Below are 20,000 nucleotides of genomic sequence, written 5' to 3' on the forward strand. Positions count from 1 at the left end.
TCCCTACATATATATACATGGTTCTGCGACAGGGTCAATCATCATCATCATCATTTAGCGTCCGCTTTCCATGCTAGCATGGGTTGGACGGTTCAATTGGGGGTCTGGGAAGCCAGAAGGCTGCACCAGGCCCAGTCTGATCTGGCAATGTTTCTATGGCTGGATGCCCTTCCTAACGCCAACCACTCCGTGAGTGTAGTGGGTGCTTTTTATGTGCCACCGGCACAGCTGCCAGACGGGGCTGGCAAACGGCCACGGTTGGATGGTGATTTTTATGTGCCACCGGAATGGGGGCCAGGCGAGGCTGATTTGCTGACCCTTGCCCAAGACGCAGGAAGAGAAAAAAAACAACCCAAAAAACAATACAAAAACGTTTAATTGATGTAATATAAACACAGAAGCTCAAAACCTACAAAGAGCAAAAAAAAAAAAAAACCAAGAACGTTAGTAGATCCACCAATCCAGACAAACAAACACTTTATGACAGGCATGTGGATTAGAATGGTGGCTCTATTGGTAAAACATGAGAAATATAATTTACATATTTAATTGGAAGGTTTATACTGAAGTACAACAGTTGAGAGATTTTGGAGGGAAAGTATGAGAAGAGACGCTTAATGAATGGAGAATGGGTATTTTTAGGTTTGTCGCAAACAATAAGTGAATCGCAACAGGTTTTTATAGCCTTGGACAACACAACGTGACTCAAATGGGGAGGTGAACATAAAAGAAGATTCAGTATTATTATTATTATTATTATTATTGTTGTTACCAGTACAACTACTAATGTTGTTATTATTATTATTATTATTATTATTATTATTTGTCTTCACCTGTATGACAAATTTATAAATCATTATCATCATCATTATTTGTCCTTGCCCTTATGACAAAGAAATCATCACTGTTATCATTGTTGTTGTTGTTGCTGTTATTGTTGTTACTATTATTATTGCCATTCTTACAAGTGAATAACTGAAAAAAAAACACCCCAAAAAACTTAACAGTCATAGTTCTTTTTGTTGTTGTTGTTGCGTTTACTTATGAAATCAACAGATTTATTGAAAGGACATAAGTACACGTGAGATGAGAGGGGGGCAATATAACTGGTTTTACAGAAAATAACACAAATACACACTTGTACAAAATACTTCTTTCCCTACCACCAACCAAACTGACTTCTCGAGAAGCATGAAATGTTTGGCTGAAGACATTAAGCCACTGACCAATGGACAATATCATTTGCTTGTCTGTTTAACCCTTTTGATATAAATCTGGCTGAAACCGGCTCTGACTCTGAGTACAAATGTCTTGTTTTCATAAGTTTTGAATTAAAATCTTCCTCCAAACTTAGTCACAATTTATGTTCCTAAAACTAGCTGAATAACAACCAAGGATATTAGGAAAATATCTTAGTTATCATTCAGCTAGTGTTAGGAACATATAAATTGTGACTAAGGTTTGGTGGAAGATTTTAATTCAAAACTTATGAAAACAAGACATTTGTAGCCAGAGCCAGAGATGGTTTCATCTGGGTTGGTTAAAGCTTTATCTGTTTCAAGATCCACTGTCTCAAGAAAAAGGCAGGTTATTTCAACAAGAACAGAGTAATGAAAGAGTTAAATGATTTATGATTGATCAAATTTCTCATCTGATCAGTTATTCAGGCAGCAGAGCCACCTCATTAACACCATGAATATGTGTGTGTGTGTGTGTGTGAGAGCATGCTAATTAATTCTTGAGTAAATTAATAATCCCATTACATGATATGACTCCTCTGTCTGTCTGTCTCTCTCTCTCTCTCTGACCAACTTTCCTGGGTGGATCAGTGAGGATTTATACGCAAGTTAATCCATGCCTGCCATAGTTAAAATTTCACTCTGCCTTCCATATCTGTCTTAAGATTGAAGATTAAACATCATCACCATCACCACCATTACTCACCCTCCTCCTCCTCCTCCATCTGAGTATGCTACCATCGTTAGTTAAGTTTATGTTCTTCCTTGGAAATGCAGCTGCCTGTCTCAGCATTCACATAAGATGCCAGCCCGGAGGCAATAGGCTCTCATTATCTAAAGTGTAACATTACATAGCTCTTACACACACACATATTTATATACATATTAACATATCCCTTACACATGCCTACACACACACACACACATGCATCTGGGCCTTCTCCTCACGATCAAAACTTCCTCCGGTCTAACATCATTACCTAATGTCATAAAGTGGATTATTACTGGGTCAGGGTGTGGCTTAGCTATTAATCCACAACCACCACCACCACATCCACCACTGCCACATCCACCACTACCTCTATCATTACAGAAATCACACTTACTAGCAACGAATACTACCACACACTATAAATTCTTTTCGAGCAGAGAAAATGTATGATAAGAGGAAGAGTTGCAATTGATGACAGATAATGAGAGATGGAACGAAAAGTGAGAGAGAGAGAGAAACAGACAGAGACAGAGAGGTAGGGGGGGGATGAAAGGGAAATGAAAAGGGACAGTGGGACCATCACGTGCAAATGCAGCAATTAAGGTCCAAGAACACTAACAAACTTTTAATTAATTTTAATTTAATTTTTGGGGCTCAAAAAGCAAAAAGCAAGGCCATGTAGGGGGACATGGAGTTATGTACAGGGAGGGTGTTCATGCAAAGAGTTCAATTTTTGGGGCTCAAGAAGCAAAAGCAAGGCCATGTAGGGGGACATGGAGTTATGTACAGGGAGGGTGTTCATACAAAGAGTTCAGGCCATTTCTGGTCAAGAGAGAGACTTTGAACCGAGCGGTCGTCGGCAATCTTCACTATCTCGTCCGGCAGCTTATTCCACGGATCCACAACCCGGACGGAGAAAGCCCCCTCTCCTTCGATTGAGATGAAATCGTCGCAGATAGAGCTTTTCGGAGTGACCCCCACAGCCCACGCTCCGTAGCAGTCAGTATAATTATAGTTCAGAGAAACCCTGGAATCCAGATTTAGCAATGTGTCCCTTTTCTAAGGTAGTAGAGTGTGATTTGCAATTTGAGGGAATTTAGCTGCTATTACTAGCATGTCGACCAACAACACAGAGGCTCTCTCATTGGCTGGCTCAACAAGTTCTTAATTGAGTCAATGAAATCACAAGAGCTGAGCTTCAGAAATCCTGTCATAAAGGGAAGTAACTCATCTAAAGACCTATCTACAGCTACTTGTTGCTCTTCGATCTGAGGAACTTCCGTTAAGAGATTGGACCAAAACCATACTTTTAAAAGAGCAGTGACAGTTCCAAGCTAACTCCCAGAATTCTTTCCTATGTACGCATGCAGATGCCGTAACAATTAACCTACTTCTGAGTTGGCAATCAGCTGGTTTGTTATAAAACCGTTTGGCACCTTGCCTTAGTTACCAGGAATTCTATGTGTGTGTGTGTGTGTGTGTGTGTAGGGGCACTTCGATTGGCCACATAAAACACAGGAAGGGAATATACCAACCAACCAACCAACCTGAAAAATATAGATACGGTAATGGTAGCTGTGGTTGCATTTGTAGTCATAGTACTGTTGTTGTGGTGGTGAAGGTTGTAGTAGTGATAATAGTGGTGATGGTAACTGTAACAGTAGTGGTAAGGGTTGTTGTGGTAGTATAGGTGGTAGTAGTTGTATAATGGATAAGGCAGTTTCTCGTGCAATAATATTAATGGTAGTAGTAGTAGTTGTAGTAGTAGTAGTGACGATAATTGTGATGGCTGTGGTGGTGGTGGTAGTTTTAATATTGATGATAGTTTTAATGGCTGTAGTAGTAGTGGTGGTAGTGATAGTTGTAATGACAGAAGCAGTAGTAGTAGCGGTGGTGGTGGTGGTGGTAGTTGTAGTGATGATAGTTGTAATGGCAGTATAGGCAGGTGATGTCAGAGGTAAAGTTAACACTGACAAGGTTTGAACTGGGTAAAAAAAACGAAGAGAATTACACTTGATTATTATAAAAAGTACTTTACACCCAACACAACCACCACCACCACCACCACCACGATTGCACTAATCAACCCACCCACCTACACCACCACCAACACCACTATTATCATCGACATCATCGTCATAAACCTCGCCACTAATACTACCACTATTATCATCGACATCATCGTCATAAACCTCGCCACTACTACTACCACTATTATCCTCATCACCACTACTACTACTACTACTACCAAGACCACCACCGCCGCCGCCACCACCACCACCACCACCACCATGCTGATTATAAAACATTAGTTCATCTGACAACAACAACAAAACCCCTGCCATCAAAGAGATGACTGACCGATTTTGAAATCCAGTACAGCTGGGTGTGAACTGAAGCAAATATAAACATAAGACAGACAAGAAGCTGCACACACACACACACACACACACACATGTACGATCTAAAATTACAAGCAATAATAACAACAACAACAACAGCAACACCTGCCAAAGATAATTCTGCGATGCATATTTTTTATGTTGTATAACTGTGTCTGACCTCACAAATAGAGTAAAGAGGTGAGGTGCAAGGGGGAGAGAGAGAGAGGGAGGGAGAGAGGATGATGGAATAGCAAAATCGTCATCATTTAACGTCTGCTTTCCATGCTGGCATGGGTTAGACGGTTTGACCAGAGCTGGCAGAAACGTTAGCACACCGGGCGAAATTCGTAGCCGTATTTCGTCTGCTGCTACGTTCTGAGTTCCAATTCCGCCAAGGTCGACTTTGCCTTTCATCCTTTCGGGGTCGATTAAATAAGTACCAGTTACGCACTGGGGTCGATATAATCGACTTAATCCATTTGTCTGTCCTTGTTTGTTCCTTCTATGTTTAGCCCCTTGTGGGTAGTAAAGAAATAGGTTTGACTAGAGCTGGTAAGCTAGAGAGATGCATCAGGCCCCAGTCATCTGTTTCGGCTTGGTTTCTACAGTTGGACGCCTTTTCTAACACCAACCACTCTACAGAGTGTTCTGGGTGTCTTTTCTGTGTCACCAGCATGGTTGCCTTTTACATGTCCCTTCACTGGCCAAGACCACAATGACATGTCTTCCCAAACACAATAATCCTTACTATTATAGCCACAAGGCCTGAAATTTTAGGGGATGGGAACAATCAATTACATCAACCCCAGGGTTCAACTGGTATTTGTTCCAGCAAACCCAAAAGAATGAAAGTGAAAAGCAAAGCAGACCCCCAGTGGAGTTTTAACTGAAAACATATAAACAGATGACATACCACTAAGCTTTTTGTCTGGCGTGCTAACAATTCTGCCAGCTTGCCCTCTAATAATCATAGTAATTGTTCCAAATTTTAACACAAAGCCGGCAATTTTTGAAGGGATCAGGCCAGTTGATTAAACTGGGTCAATAAAATATGTACCAGTTGAGCACTGAGGTAGATGTAAGTGATTTACCCACTCCTTGAAACTGCTGGCCTTGTGCCAGAATTTGAAATCAATATTTAGGCAGTGACCTAGCAGAATCATTAACAGGTCAGACAAAATGCTCAGCAACTTTTCTTCCAGCTTTTAAAGTTCTGAGTTCAAATGTTGCCAATGGCAACTTAGCCTTTCATTCTTTTGAGGTTGATAAAAAAAATACCAGTAAAATACTGGGGATCAATGGTATCAACTTACCCCTTCCCCACAAAATTGCTGCCTTTTACCAAAATTTGAACTCGTCATTTCTGGTTTAGTCATACAGTAAGCAATTTTGAGGAAGGGGTTAGTCAATTAAATGAATCCCCATACTTGAGTTCCTTAGTTTATTAATCCACCCCACTTTCAAAAAACTCCCCAAAAGATGAAAGTCAACGTAAAGATCCACAAGAAATAATACTGCAAAGCATTTTTTGGATGCTCTAATAATGACAATAATTTATAGCGAAAAAGCCATAAATTTTAGGAGAGAGAGTACAGTTAATTTCATTAACTCATAACTCTTTAACTGGTCTACAAGCTAGAGGTAGCTTCCATTTAACCCTTTCGTTACTGTATTTATTTTGAGATGCTCTGTGTTTCTTTCAATTACTTTAAATATAACAAAGAATTTAGTAAAATAACTTAGTTATCATTCAGCTAGTGTTAGGAACATCAATTGTGACTAAGGTTTGGTGGAAGATTTTAATACAGAACTTATGAAAACAAGACTTTTGTACTCAGAGTCAGAGCTAGTTTCAGCCGGGTTGGTAATGAAAGGGTTAACAGAATGTCAGTGTTTTGCTTAGAATTACTAGATGAAAAGGGGAGAAAAGAAAAATGTAATTATTGAAAAATGCAGCAATGAGGAGGTAATAATCAGAATTTAACTAAATTTCTTGGTATGAAGGAGGCAGAAATCAGAACTTACCTAAATTTCCTGATGTTCATATCTCGATTGAAAAACCGTATGCAGTGACAAAGTCCATGTTTGCGTAGAACTTCTAGCAATGCTAGATGATCTTTTGATCTGCGATAATTCGAAGAACTTTCAACTTTAGCTGGAGAGCTTGAATGCCGAACAAACGGTCGGAGATTGAAGCTGGCATTGTAACTACCAGTGCTGCTTCCACGAAGAATTGAGGTACTACAGTTCTCAAAACCAGCTCTCATTTCATGACCTCGAACTGATAATGTTGAGTCCGAAAGCTGCAATTCTCGGACCTTCTCACATGGTCGTTTCTGTAGAGAGGTCTGACTGTTAAGTGATGTCTCCGAAGAACACATAGGTTGAAAATGCAATGAAGCACTTCTGATTCGCTCCTGGTTATCAAGTGACAAGAGGCTGGCATTAGAACCAAATAAACCTATTCCTGGGATTTTCAATGAAGAAGAAGGCAATTGAGAAGATGTCAAGTTTGAAGTTGTGGTTATTAAGTCTTCTTCATACTCATCGAAAGCTGGTTCTTGGATAAGGCGTCGCTTGAGGCGGCTGTTTTTTGTGGGTAACTCAGGACTACAAAAACTCAAATCAGGTGAGCCAGTCCCATCTGAATCAATATTGCTGTATGATGAAAGACCGGGAGAAAGCTGTGACTGGTCTTTATCCCTTAAACTGCTGCTGGTTTCAGGGGATTTACCCAAGAGACTTGTGGTTTCAGAAGTAACACTCAATAGTGAAGGGGTTGTAGATGAAGAGGAAATGTTGTCACTCTTATCCTCCTGGTCTTCTTCTTGAGTCACGATGTCTGTACAACTAGTATTAATAGTCGTTACTTCTGTAACAGTAGATGGTGTGCTTCCAATTGATACAGCGACATTGGCAGTTGTCTTCACACTTGCTGACGTAGTAACAGCAGTTGTCGTTTTGCTCGATGTAGCAGCAACAGTTGTCTTCATGCTGGACGTTACCACCGTAGTGGTCTTCATGCTAGGTGTAGCAGCAACAGATGTAACATTGGCAGTTGTCTTAATACTTGGTGCAACGGTAACATTTGTCTTCACACTCGTCACCTCAGTGACTGTCGGTTTTGGTGCTGGGGTCGGGACTTCAGTCTTTGGCAAGTGGAAATGATAAGAAACGACACCCATTTTCCGCTCCCTAGAACAATCCTTCTTGCCATCTGAAGAACCGCCACGACCAGCCCGTTTGGCAGTTGCACTCGGTGAGGATTTTGATGAAGCACCACTTTTCTTTGAGGTTGGTGATGAACCATGTTTCTGAGTTGTGCCACTGCTTCCTTGACTCGCAGACTGGCCGGTGCCACTTTTTGATGAACTACTGCGACCACTCGTTTCTAATTTTCCACTAACACCACTACTACTGCCACTGCAATTACTTGCAGCCAAACTAGATTTTTCTGATTCTTGCGAACCAAAGGTCGACGAAGCAGATGAATTAATGTCTGGCGGCACCGGTTCCTTAATGTGGGCCTTTTTCTCTGCTTTCCCGCCATCTTCAGGCTTCTTCTTTGTTACTTTATTCTTGGTAGCTTCGACTTTTGAATTTTGGCCACTATCACTTGATGTTTTGCTGGCTTTAGTGGTGACGCTACCACTTTTTTGGCTTCCTTTACGCTTCGGAGTAAAGACATCTTGTTCAATAACTTGATGTTCTACGTGATCTCTCTGACGTGTAAGTTTCCGACGAGATCCTTCCTGGTTATATTTTGATGAGGTAGACTTTCGAGAAGATGCCATTCTTCTTCGCTCCTGAAAAAACAAAAAGAGAAAAAAAGTGATATAAATAAGAGAAAATATCCCAGACACTGAAAGCATTCTATGTTAAAAAATACCTTGCATTTATTGTTTAACCCTTTAGTGTTTAAACTGGCCAAATCCGGCCCAATATATTCTACATATTTTATATTCAAACTGGCCATATCTAGCCTCTCACACCTAACCTACAATGCCATTCTAAAAATAAGTAATCACATCATTGAAACCTCAAAGCTGTAAGATGATCCAGGATTAATTCAAAACAATTTGAGTGGAAAAGTATGACATTTAACAGAGTAATCTGAACACTGAAGGGTTAAAATCTATCAGTATTCAATATATTTCAAAGATTGAAGGCATTGTCATGCCAGGCAAAATGCTTAGCAGCATTTCAACCACTTTTAATGTTTCGAGTTCAGACTCTGTCAAAGACCTAATAGGTTCAATAAAATAGTACCAGTCGACCCCCCCACCCCACCTGAAATTACTGGCTTTGGGCCAAAATTTCAAACCAATATATATCTGAAGAATTGGTATGTAACTACCAAGATCTGCACCCATAGTTGGCTTCACCTGGGCTTGTGCTTTTCATCCTTACAGGGTTGATAAAAAAAAAAAAGAGTACCAGTTGAACATTGAGGTCAATGTAAACGACTAACCCCCCCCCCCCCTCCAGAAATTAGTGGCCTTTGGCCAAAATTTCAAACCAATATATATCTGAAGAATTGGTATGTAACTACCAAGATCTGCACCCATAGTTGGCTTCACCTGGGCTTGTGCTTTTCATCCTTACAGGGTTGATAAAAAAAAAAAAGAGTACCAGTTGAACATTGAGGTCAATGTAAACGACTAACCCCCCCCCCTCCAGAAATTAGTGGCCTTTGGCCAAAATTTCAAACCAATATATCTGAGAAATTGGTATATAACTAATCGATAAGAAAGACTATAGTGAACTAGTTAGTTGTGGTGAGTGAAAAATCTAACATTTCAGACATAGTCCTTCTTTAGGGAAAAAGGAGAAAGGAGAGAAATAAATGCGGATGTAGAACTCTGCTGTTCCTGATTAATTTTTTTCCTTTCAACATTTCTCCATAGAAGGATTCTGTCTGGAATTAATTTTACTATGTATTTAAGTGTGAGTGTATATTTGATGTTGCATGTCTTTGCATTAATAGGGCCGGGCAGCAGTAATGTCTTGTAGTTACTTATATTTCACAGCTTGGTGGATAAAGTAGCTCATTTAGGAACAAGGAAGAATTTTGGTGAAAGTAAGAGAATCTAGCCATAGAATACTACCTCAAGAACTGTCATCCAAATCCACACACACACACATAAGTGAGAGAGAGAGAGAGAGAGAGAGAGAGAGAGAAAGAGAAAGTAACTTCAACAGGTATCTCCTATGACCCCAGGCCAACAAAGGCTTTGTGAATGAATATGGTAGATGAAAAATAAGAGAAACCTAGAGATAAAGAGAAAAAACTTCTGTGCATGTATGTTTATGTTTGCACTCTGCTAAGTCACGGGGATGTAAACATATCAACATCAGTTGTCAAGTGATAGTGGGGGCCACAAACACATACATAAATATATATGTGTGTATATATATATATATATATATATATATATATATATAAAATGAGATAGGGGTTGAAAATTCAACCCACCATGGGATAATATATATCTCTAATTTTGTAGTATTATATATATATATTATATACATATGTATGTGTATATATGTGTGTGTGTGTGTGTGTATATATATATATATATATATAATATATATATATATATATATATATATATACATACACACACATATAAATATATATATATAAATATATATGTATATATACGATGGGGTTCTTCCAGTTTCCATCTACTGAATACACTCACAAGGCTTTGGTCGGCCCAATGCTATAGTAGATGACACTTGCCCAAGGTGGTGCCACGGAGTGGGACTGAACCCGGCACCATGTGGTTGGGAAGCAAGCTTCTTATCACGCAGCCACGCCTGCGCCTATATATATTTTGAGAGCAAGAAAGAGAGAGGGGGAGACAGACAGACAGAGAAAAGCAAGGGGGTTGAGATGTAGAGGACGCAACATGCAGCTGAGATCAAATTCATAGTATCAAGAAGGGAAACACACATGCAAAAACACACACACACACACACACACACACAATATATATATTTCTTTACTGCCCACAAGGGGCTGAACATAGAAGGGGGACAAACAAGGACAGACAAAGGGATTAAGTCGATTACATCGACTCCAGTGCTAAACTGGTACTTTACTTATCGACCCTGAAAGGATGAAAGGCAAAGTTGACCTCGGCGGAATTTGAACTCGGAACGTAACGGCAGACGAAATACGGCTACGCATTTCGCCCGGCGTGCTAACGTTTCTGCCAGCTCGCCGCCACACACACACACACACACACACACAATATAATTAATACAAAAACATTTAAAATACTGAGACAGACAGTCAGACAGAGAGAGAGTGAAAGAGAGAAATCATATGAAAATACTTAGGTAATTCCATTGCCAAGAGGGCTACTGTCCCCTTAAAAAGTATTTATATCCATCCCTTTAAGACTGCAGTCGATGGGGTTCTTTGATCGTCATTTATGCAGCTGCTGTTGTTGTTGCTGTTATTGTTGTCGCTTTTAGTAAAGCTGTCTGTCACTTCCACTACCACCACCACCACCACCACCACCACCACCACTACTACTACTACTACTACTACTACTACTACCAACACCACCAAGTCAGACCACAGTCAGCTTGCACTGCTCAAAGTAGACTTATGGAAATAGACCACGATAATAATAATAATAATAATAATAATAATAATAATAATAACTATAATGATGATGATGATGATGATGATGACTATATATGATAATCAACTGCTTGATAGTGATCCACACACAAATCCAATACATCGGATTGGCAAAAATCCAATAATGATATTTTTTTCCCTTTTTTTTTTTCTTTTTTCTTTTTGCGGTTATTTGATTATGGCCATTGCTGTTGTTGTTGATGATGGTGTTAGTAACAGAGACTGAAAGAGGGGGAGGGAGGGAGGGAGGAGGAAGGTGCAGACAGACAGACAGACAGACAGACACAGAGGAGGAGTAAGGAAGGAGTAAGAGGAGGACTTAACTTGCAACGCATGCATCTTCTTAGACAAGCACAAGTTCATCATCGCCATCGCCCTCGCCCTCGTCATCATTATCGTCACGCACACATGTTAAAAGCAATTAGGAAATGACAGAGAGGGAAAAATAATATAGCCGCATAATTGTGTCAATGTGCATAAGAGCAAGTGGGTGTATGTATAGGTGTGTACACACACACACATTTATGTGTGTGTGTGTGAATGAGCAAGTATGTGTATGTATGTCTATGTGTAGACATGAAACTTGTTACTTGGGACAAGATATATATCTGAATAAATATACAGCAAATAATACCAGTGTTACATAAACCATGTATAGACATGTATACATCCACCTCTCTCTCTCTCTCTGTATACACACACACACACACACACACACATATATATATACACACACAAACACCTGTCTTCATCAGAAGTTAAGGCCTCTCCATATATATACAGGGTACGATGGGTAAATTGTTACCATTTTATATTTTGAACTTAGCACATGCGCACTGTTTGGTTTTGGTTTTGTCGACTACACAGTATAGTAGGGTCAGTTGGGCACAGTCTGTGAGAAAAACAGCACCATGACAAAATTCACTCTACCAGAAATTTGGAAACGACATGCTGTACTGTTTGGCATTCACGAGTGATAAACATCAAAGATCCAGTCAACAGCATGGTGTTTGGAGTGATCACTAGTGATGACAACATGGAGGCCTACATCAAGTGCTTGGAGGAGGTAGTGCTGCTCTGGGTCAAGAGGGTGACTGCTGGAAGACCCTATGTCTGGAAACAGGACTCAACACCATGCCACACAAGCAGGAAAACCCAGTCATGACTGTCAGACAATTTCTGCAACCACATCATCACTAACATCTGGCCACCTAACTCCACAGACTGCAACCCCTTTGATTATTATGTGTGGGGCGTAGTTGAGTGAGAGGCCAACAAAACTCCTTGTAATACCAAAGAGGAACTGGAGCCAAGGATTATGGCAGCATTCACCAACTTAAACAAGAAGGTCCAGAAGAGTTGCAGGAGATTCCGAAGTCGTCTGGAAGCTGTGGTTGAAGCCAATGGTGATTTTATTGAATAAATTTTCTCTTTAGTATTTCAAAATATTTTATGTAATTTTGGTAAATATATCTGTTAAAATGAGATGTCAGTGTTACTTTCATTTTTTGCATAATTAGACAACAATATATTCCTGCACCCTATCTATGTGTGTGTATATATATATATATATATATATATATACACACACATATATACACACACAAGGTGGGTCAAATGCTCTCATAGCATTAATGCAAACCAGCTGCCAGCTGACATCTAAGGTCAATTGAGCTTCTTAATGTAGATGTTGTCTCTCTCTACTCTCTATCTCTTCTTCACACCCACCACCTCATGGCCTTGTCTTGCCTCTCCGCCACCTGTGACCCCTCTTCACTTCCATCCTCATCGACTGCCATGGCTCAAACATTCCAGCACAGCTAAGCACTTGTCATGCTGCACATACTGCCAGCTGCATGCACCACCTCAGGCAGTTGTACAAGACACGCTGGGAAAACTGAACAGGATTACCACATCAGTGTGCTATTTAAAGAACAGTGAATATTCCCCTCGCTTTTTGGCAATGATTATTTTTTGAGAATATCTATCTAACACACACATGTCATGCACTGTCCTAATACTGGTGGAATCAATAAAATAAAATACTTCATCCGGTAAGAGACAAATACCTATTTCTTTACTACCCACGAGGGGCTAAACACAGAGGGGACAAACAAGGACAGACAAACGGATTGAGTCGATTATATCGACCCCAGTGCGTAACTGGTACTTAATTTATCGACCCCGAAAGGATGAAAGGCAAAGTCGACCTCGGCGGAATTTGAACTCAGAACGTAACGGCAGACGAAATACCTATTTCTTTACTACCCACGAGGGGCTAAACACAGAGAGGACAAACAAGGACAGACAAACGGATTGAGTCGATTATATCGACCCCAGTGCGTAACTGGTACTTAATTTATCGACCGCGAAAGGATGAAAGGCAAATTCGACCTCGGCGGAATTTGAACTCAGAACGTAACGGCAGACGAAATACCTATTTCTTTACTATCCACGAGGGGCTAAACACAGACGGGACAAACAAGGACAGACAAACAGATTAAGTCGATTACATCGACCCCAGTGTGTAACTGGTACTTAATTTATCGACCGCGAAAGGATGAAAGGCAAAGTCGACCTCGGTGGAATTTGAACTCACAACGTAACAACAAGCGAAATACCGCTAAGCATTTCGCCAGGCGTGCTAACGTTTCTACCAGCTCTCCGCCCTTGAGACTAATATCATTTAATATATACAGTATTAACTGTGAGTTACTTTTAGTTTCATGCTCTGATTGCATGATAGTACATGAAACACTATACAAACTTGTTCAACAATTAAATTATTAGAGGATGAAACTTACAGTAATTCACATTTAATCTTGTGTGTGTGTGTGTGTATATATATATATATATATATATATATATAAAATTATAATTTAGGGTATCTAAGAGATACCCTAAAATATAATTTTAATAATAATTATTACTTTTGAAGGTTTTTATTCCCATGCTGGCCACTTGATAAGATGATCTTATCCTTATTTATTTATATATATACATTTCTTGAAATTCAATTTGTCCTTAGTCGAAAGACACCTGTTGTTATGTCCTGTTCTTATTTTTATTGTATTTATATTTGTGTAACATTGTCTGTTTTTTCTGTCCTTGTTTTTGTATACATTTGCTGCTTTCTTCCAAGGAATTTAATGCTCTTAGCTTAGTTTTCCCCTTGGGGCAAAGCACCACTGGAAATCGAACCCTTTAACTTTACAACCATAAGCCGAACACGTGCCTTCGCATAAACACACTATATGTATGTATGTATACACAAACACACACACACACACTTTTATATATTGTTCATATTTCATGTGTTTGTACAGAAGTTACTGTGATAGTGTTTGTACCATTATAGTAGTACTGGTTGGTATTTGTTACGGTGTTGTAGTTGTAATGGTTGTTACTTGTAATTGCTGTTGTTCTTAGTGGTGGCAGCGATGGTAGTGGTAACGGTGGCAGACACCACTTCTCTAGTTTATACTCTTCCCACCCCTCTTACTCTGCGCTCACTCGGTGCTCAATGTAGTTATGTAATGAAGTTATCTCCCCTAATTAGCTGTAATTGCACACTTCATTAGCTGCTGAATTGGGTGAGGTAATTACACTCTGTAGACTATCACTTACACAGAAACAACAACAACAACAACAAAAATTTACAAATAAGCACAAAACCCATCAAACAATAACACAAAAGTCATTAATTAAAGCCTGCTTTAATTAAAATCTATATTAAGTTACTGATGTCAAAGTTGTTATTGTAATTGTTTACAGTGAGTGAAAAAAACTAAAATAAAAAAAAAAAAACATGGATTCTATATAAACTTAGTACTGACACAATTTTTCTTTTTCTTTTTTAGTATAAGCTTCTTAAGCAAAAAATAGAGTATAGATGCCACACCAATACCAGCGTTTTACCCCCAGGTTGTCTTAAATAAAACAGAAATTTCATAGACACAAATTGAATTCTCTACTTTATCTAATGCAGTATTGAGTTGGTTAGGTCTATCACATATTACATCATCACCATCGTCCTTATTATTATTATTATTATTATTATTATTATTAGGTTGTAACCTTTCGTCCTGTTTTGTCCCTTTATGTTTTCCAAAATTTCAACCTTGTGCCTTTAGTTGAAAGGATTATTATTATTATTATATTATTATTATTATTATTAAGACGGCAGGCTGGCAGAATCGTTAGCACGCCGGGCGAAATGCTTAGCAGTGTTTCATCTGCTTCAAATTCTGAGATCAAATTCCACTGTGGTTGACTTTGCTTTTCATCCTTTCAGGGTCAATAAAATAAGTACCAGTGAGCATTGGTGTCGATGTAATTGACTTATCCCCTCCCCACAAATTGTTGCCCTTATGGCAAAATTTGAAACCATTATTATTATTATTATTATTATTATTATTATTCTATGTTTGACTTTTGCTTTATATTTGTACAAGTTGGCTCCAAGTCTCACCCAGAGACCTCAAGAGACAACAGGTTGGAAGTTCATGCTGTTGTTATACCTAGTGTGCCATATATTTGTTGTTTTTTTTTTTGTGTTGTACTAGTGAATGTCCGAAAAAAAAAAAGAAAATTATGTTCGTTTTAAACCTATTATTATTATTATTATTATTATTATTATTATTATTATTATTATTATTATTATATGTTTGACTTTTGCTTTGTACAAGTTGACTTCAAGTCTCACCCAGAGAACTCAAGAGACAACAAGTTAGAAGTTGAAGTTGGTGCTATGACTAAGGTTGAATAACAACAAAAAAAAATCCAAAAATGCAAGAAAAGAAAAATAACAAAAATAATGCAAAAAGAACTAGTTAAACTTACTCTTTTTCTCAGTGTTTGGGATGGATGAAGGGAACAACCCATAGCTGTTTCGTTGAAAAATTGGAAACAGAATTATAAATATCCAATTAATGGATTGACTGACTGATCATAAATAGTATTTTCCAAAAATCAGAGATTGATGATATGAATATCGGGTAGTGAACCATTGATCTCTGTGGCTGTATTGATTGTTGATCAATAAAACAGAATACAAGTCAACAGTATGACTGATGATTGATCTCTGCAATAAATATGACTGTATCACTCCTTAGATGTTGCTTCATCGACAACAAGATCAAGAGTGACAACTGACCGTATTTGATTTTGGGCTTGTGAGAAAAGTATCAAGGCTAAACAAAACACATGACCTCGGCTCTAATTGGCTGAGCCAAAATCAGATAAGACATGTGACCACAGCAAGAGAGAGAACAATAAGAAAATGGGTTCAATGAAACAAAGCTACACGTGAGGAAAGTTTCACCTTGGAGAAAAACTTGAGATTTTCCCAGGGAATTGACGTATTCTCTTGATGAAAATAGCTTCGGCTGAGATAAGAGAGAGAAAGGGGGGAGGTGAGAGAAAAGGTAGAGTGAAAGAGAAAGGGGGCAAGAGAAAGAGAAATTTCAACTTAACTAGTCATACAAGGGCAGTGTGTGTGTGTGTACTGAGGTATGCTTGATGCTCTGCTTCTATTATTTAATTTATAACACATAACAAACAGAGGAGTAGAAAAAAACTCAATCATTGCACTTGATTCTTACTGTTCTCTAGAACAATTCCACTGCAGTGTGTGTGTGTGTGTGCATCATTTCTAGTTTCTTAACCCTTTCGTTACTGTATTTATTTTGAGATGCTCTGTGTTTCTTTCAATTACTTTAAATATAACAAAGAATTTAGAAAAATAACTTAGTTATCATTAAGCTAGTGTTAGGAACATAAATTGTGACTAAGGTTTGGTGGAAGATTTTAATTCAAAACTAATGCAAACAAGACATTTGTACTCAGAACCAGAGCCGGTTTGGTAACGAAAGGGTTAATCATCCACCCATACAAAGTATATGTTAGTCCATGGAAGCACCAGAAAAGAAGACAAGGCTTTGGGGAGAAGATACAAGCTTGGAAGTATCCTAAAAGAACCTACCTGCAAAAAAGATATCCTAACACATTTTGCTCTCTTGAAGAGAAATGTGATTTCTCTAGAGAGAACGAATTTCATTGGAGTAAGACATCGTTTTTTTTTTCCAGAATTAAGGAATACAAGGTTATTTCTCTCTCTTTTTTAAAAAATTTTTGATAATCCATAATTATATAAGCACAAGTGTGGTTGTGTGGTAAGAAGCTTGCTTCCTAACCATATGGTTTGGGGTTCAGTACCATTGCGTGACACCTTGAGCAAGTGTCTTCTACTATAGCCATGGGCTGACCAAAGCCTTGTGAGTGGATATGGTAGATGGAAACTGAAGGAAGCCAGTCATATATGTGTGTGTGTGTGTGTCTGTACCCCCTGCTCCCACTGCTTGACAACTGGTGCTGATGTGTTTACATCCACCGTAACTTAGCGGCTTGGCAAAAAAGACCTATAAAATAAGTACCAGGCCTTAAAACAAATAAATTAGAGCAAAGGTAAATACATTCAACTAAAGTTTCTTGAAGGCATTGCCCCAGCATGGCTGCAGTCTGATGAATGAAACAAGTAAAAGATAGAAAAATAAAAGATAAATTTATTTTTGTTTTTTCCATATCATAACAAAAGATGTCAAGAAAGTAAAACTCTTGGCTGAAGCAAGAGCAACAAAGAATGCATAGTTAAATGCTCAAGCTTATTGCTTCACAATTATCATCATTTTACATCCGTTTTCCATGTCAGCATGGGTTAGCTGGGTCATCATAGTCTGAGTCATTCCTTATTGGGAGCCACAGTTCCCATAGACTGGTACTCGTACATGTAATTTGGTTTGATTTCTATGGTTAGATCTCTTTTCTATCATCAATTATTTTATAGAGAGTACTTGGAGCATATTTTCAAGGCTATAGCAATAGAGATATGTCTAAGCCCTTAATGAGACAGGAATAAAGGGAACCTCATGGCTGTATGCTTTCTCTGCTCATTTGCCAACCACATTTCAGTGTGTACAAAGTGGACTTTTCCTGAAGAGTTTCGGATCAGGACGCCCACAGAAGCTGGATTTTCTCTGCTTTGATGGGAATGTTTCCAATTTTTTTTTCACCATGGCCTTTGAAATGCCAAGGAGCATTTTTTAGGAAAAAAAATTTATGAAAATTTCTTTTTTTTTTCACCTTAACCCATCACCACCCCATCCAGATTGATTTTGGTCAATTTTTCAGCTCTATGCACTTAAAAACAATGAGAGAAGAGAAACCTTTTCAGTAAAAAAGAATTGTAAGTATTTTCAAATGAAAAGATGTGTGATTTGAGATTTGACCTGTTTCTAGCACATCTTATGACCACCTTTCTCATTTCTTTGTCACTCTCACCCAAATCTCCCTTAAATCACACACATATCTGAAAATATCTACAATTTTTTTTTTTACCAAAAGGCTTCTCTCATGGTTTTTTAGTACATAGTACCAAAACAATTCGCTAAAATCAGTCCAGAGTGGGTTGTGGTGAAAAAAAAAAAATTTTTTTCAAAATCTTTTTTTTCATAAAAAGATGCCCCTCCCCTATCATTTTAAAGGCTGTGGCAAAAAAAGAAAAAGGTTGGAAAATTCCCTGTCAAAAATGGAGAAAATCCAATTTATGTGGGTGTCTTGATCCAAAACTCTGCTGACCGTTCATGGCACCAATATTAAAAAAAGGTGTCATGCTCATCAGTCCCTCTAGAGATGGCTTATCTATTTTTTCTTTACCTTAACTAATGCCCCAATTATTATTGGTACAATTTTCACTTTCATACCTCTTGTCTTAAATATTTTCAAGATCTCTCTATTATGACTGTTTTTGCTCTTCTTTTAGAGTAATATCTTGGTCAGAAGGGATTGTAATGTCTCCTGCCGAGGTCAACTTTGATTTTCATTCTTTTGGATTTGATAAAATGAAGTACTAATTAAGTACTACAGTCAATGTAGTTGATTAGCCCCACTTCCCTCAAAATTACTGGTCTTCTGCCTAAATCAGAAACTAACATTCTTACTATTATTAAGGGGGCAAGCTGTCATAATTGTTAGCATGCTGGGCGAAGTGCATAGTGGTGTTTCATTCTGCGTTACATTCTGAGTTCAAATTCCACCAAGGTCGACTTTGCCTTTCATCCTTTCTGGGTTGATAAAATAAGTACCATTTGACCACAGGGATCACTGTAATTGACTAGACTCCTCCCTTAAAATTCCAGGCCTTGTGCCTATAGGAGAAACAATACGGCAGTCAGCTGGCGGAATCATTAACACATTGGACAAAAAGCTTAGTGACAGTTCTTCTGGTTCTTTACATAATGAGTTCAAATCACACTGAGACCAATTATGCCTTTTACCTTTTTAGGGGTCAATGAATAAATGCAAGGTAAGTACTGTGGTTGATGTAATTGATTAGCCTTCTCCCTTAACCCTTTAGCATTTAAACCGGCCATATCCGGCCAAAAGTATTCTGCCTGTTTTATGTTCAAACTGGCCAGATCTGGTCTCTCACACCAACCCTACAATATCGTTTTAAAAATTAACAGCTACCTCATCAAAATCTCATAGCTACAAGATAATGCATGATTAGTTCAAAACAAGGTGGATGAAAAAGCATTAATTTTGGTAGAATAATGCGAACACTAAAGGGTTAAAACTGATGGCCTTATGCCAAAATTTGAAACACTTATTGCTAGAGCAGTAAGCTGGCAGACACAGTGTGTTGGGCAAAATGCTTAGAGGCAGTTCTTCAGACTCTTTATGTTTGGAGTTTAAATTGCAGCAATATTAATTTTGCCTTTCATCCATTCAGTATTCATCATCATTAACATTTAATGTCCATTTTCCTTGCTGGCATAGGTTGGACAGCTTGACAGAAAGTGGCAAGGGCAGGGACTGCACTAGGGTCCATAGTCAGTTTTGGCTTGGTTTTTACAGTTGGATGCCCTTCCAAATACCAACCACTCTACATAGTGTACTGGGTGCTTTTTATGTGGCACCAGCACCAATGCATTTTACACGGTACCAGTACA

The 20,000-nt window shown here is 38.5% G+C and overlaps 1 protein-coding gene across 8 annotated transcripts in view; it reads right to left on the bottom strand.

The window, feature by feature from the left end:
- The window catches only part of LOC115216527 (microtubule-associated serine/threonine-protein kinase 3), a 266,227-nt gene that overhangs the window by 199,070 nt on the left and 47,157 nt on the right, over positions 1-20,000 (bottom strand). For 3 of the 8 annotated variants that reach the window (XM_029785977.2, XM_036506331.1, XM_036506333.1), the window contains exon 2: positions 6,360-8,140. In XM_029785977.2, coding sequence (XP_029641837.1) covers positions 6,360-8,128 — 1,769 coding nt within the window. In that variant the 5' untranslated portion in view covers positions 8,129-8,140. Of the gene's footprint in view, positions 1-6,359; positions 8,141-10,678; positions 10,843-15,834; positions 16,073-20,000 lie in introns of those variants that run through there. The other 5 variants (XM_029785979.2, XM_036506330.1, XM_029785980.2 and 2 more) reach the window with 4 other exon arrangements.

Source organism: Octopus sinensis, linkage group LG10 (assembly GCF_006345805.1).
Source record: "Octopus sinensis linkage group LG10, ASM634580v1, whole genome shotgun sequence".
Lineage (NCBI taxonomy): Eukaryota > Metazoa > Mollusca > Cephalopoda > Octopoda > Octopodidae > Octopus > Octopus sinensis.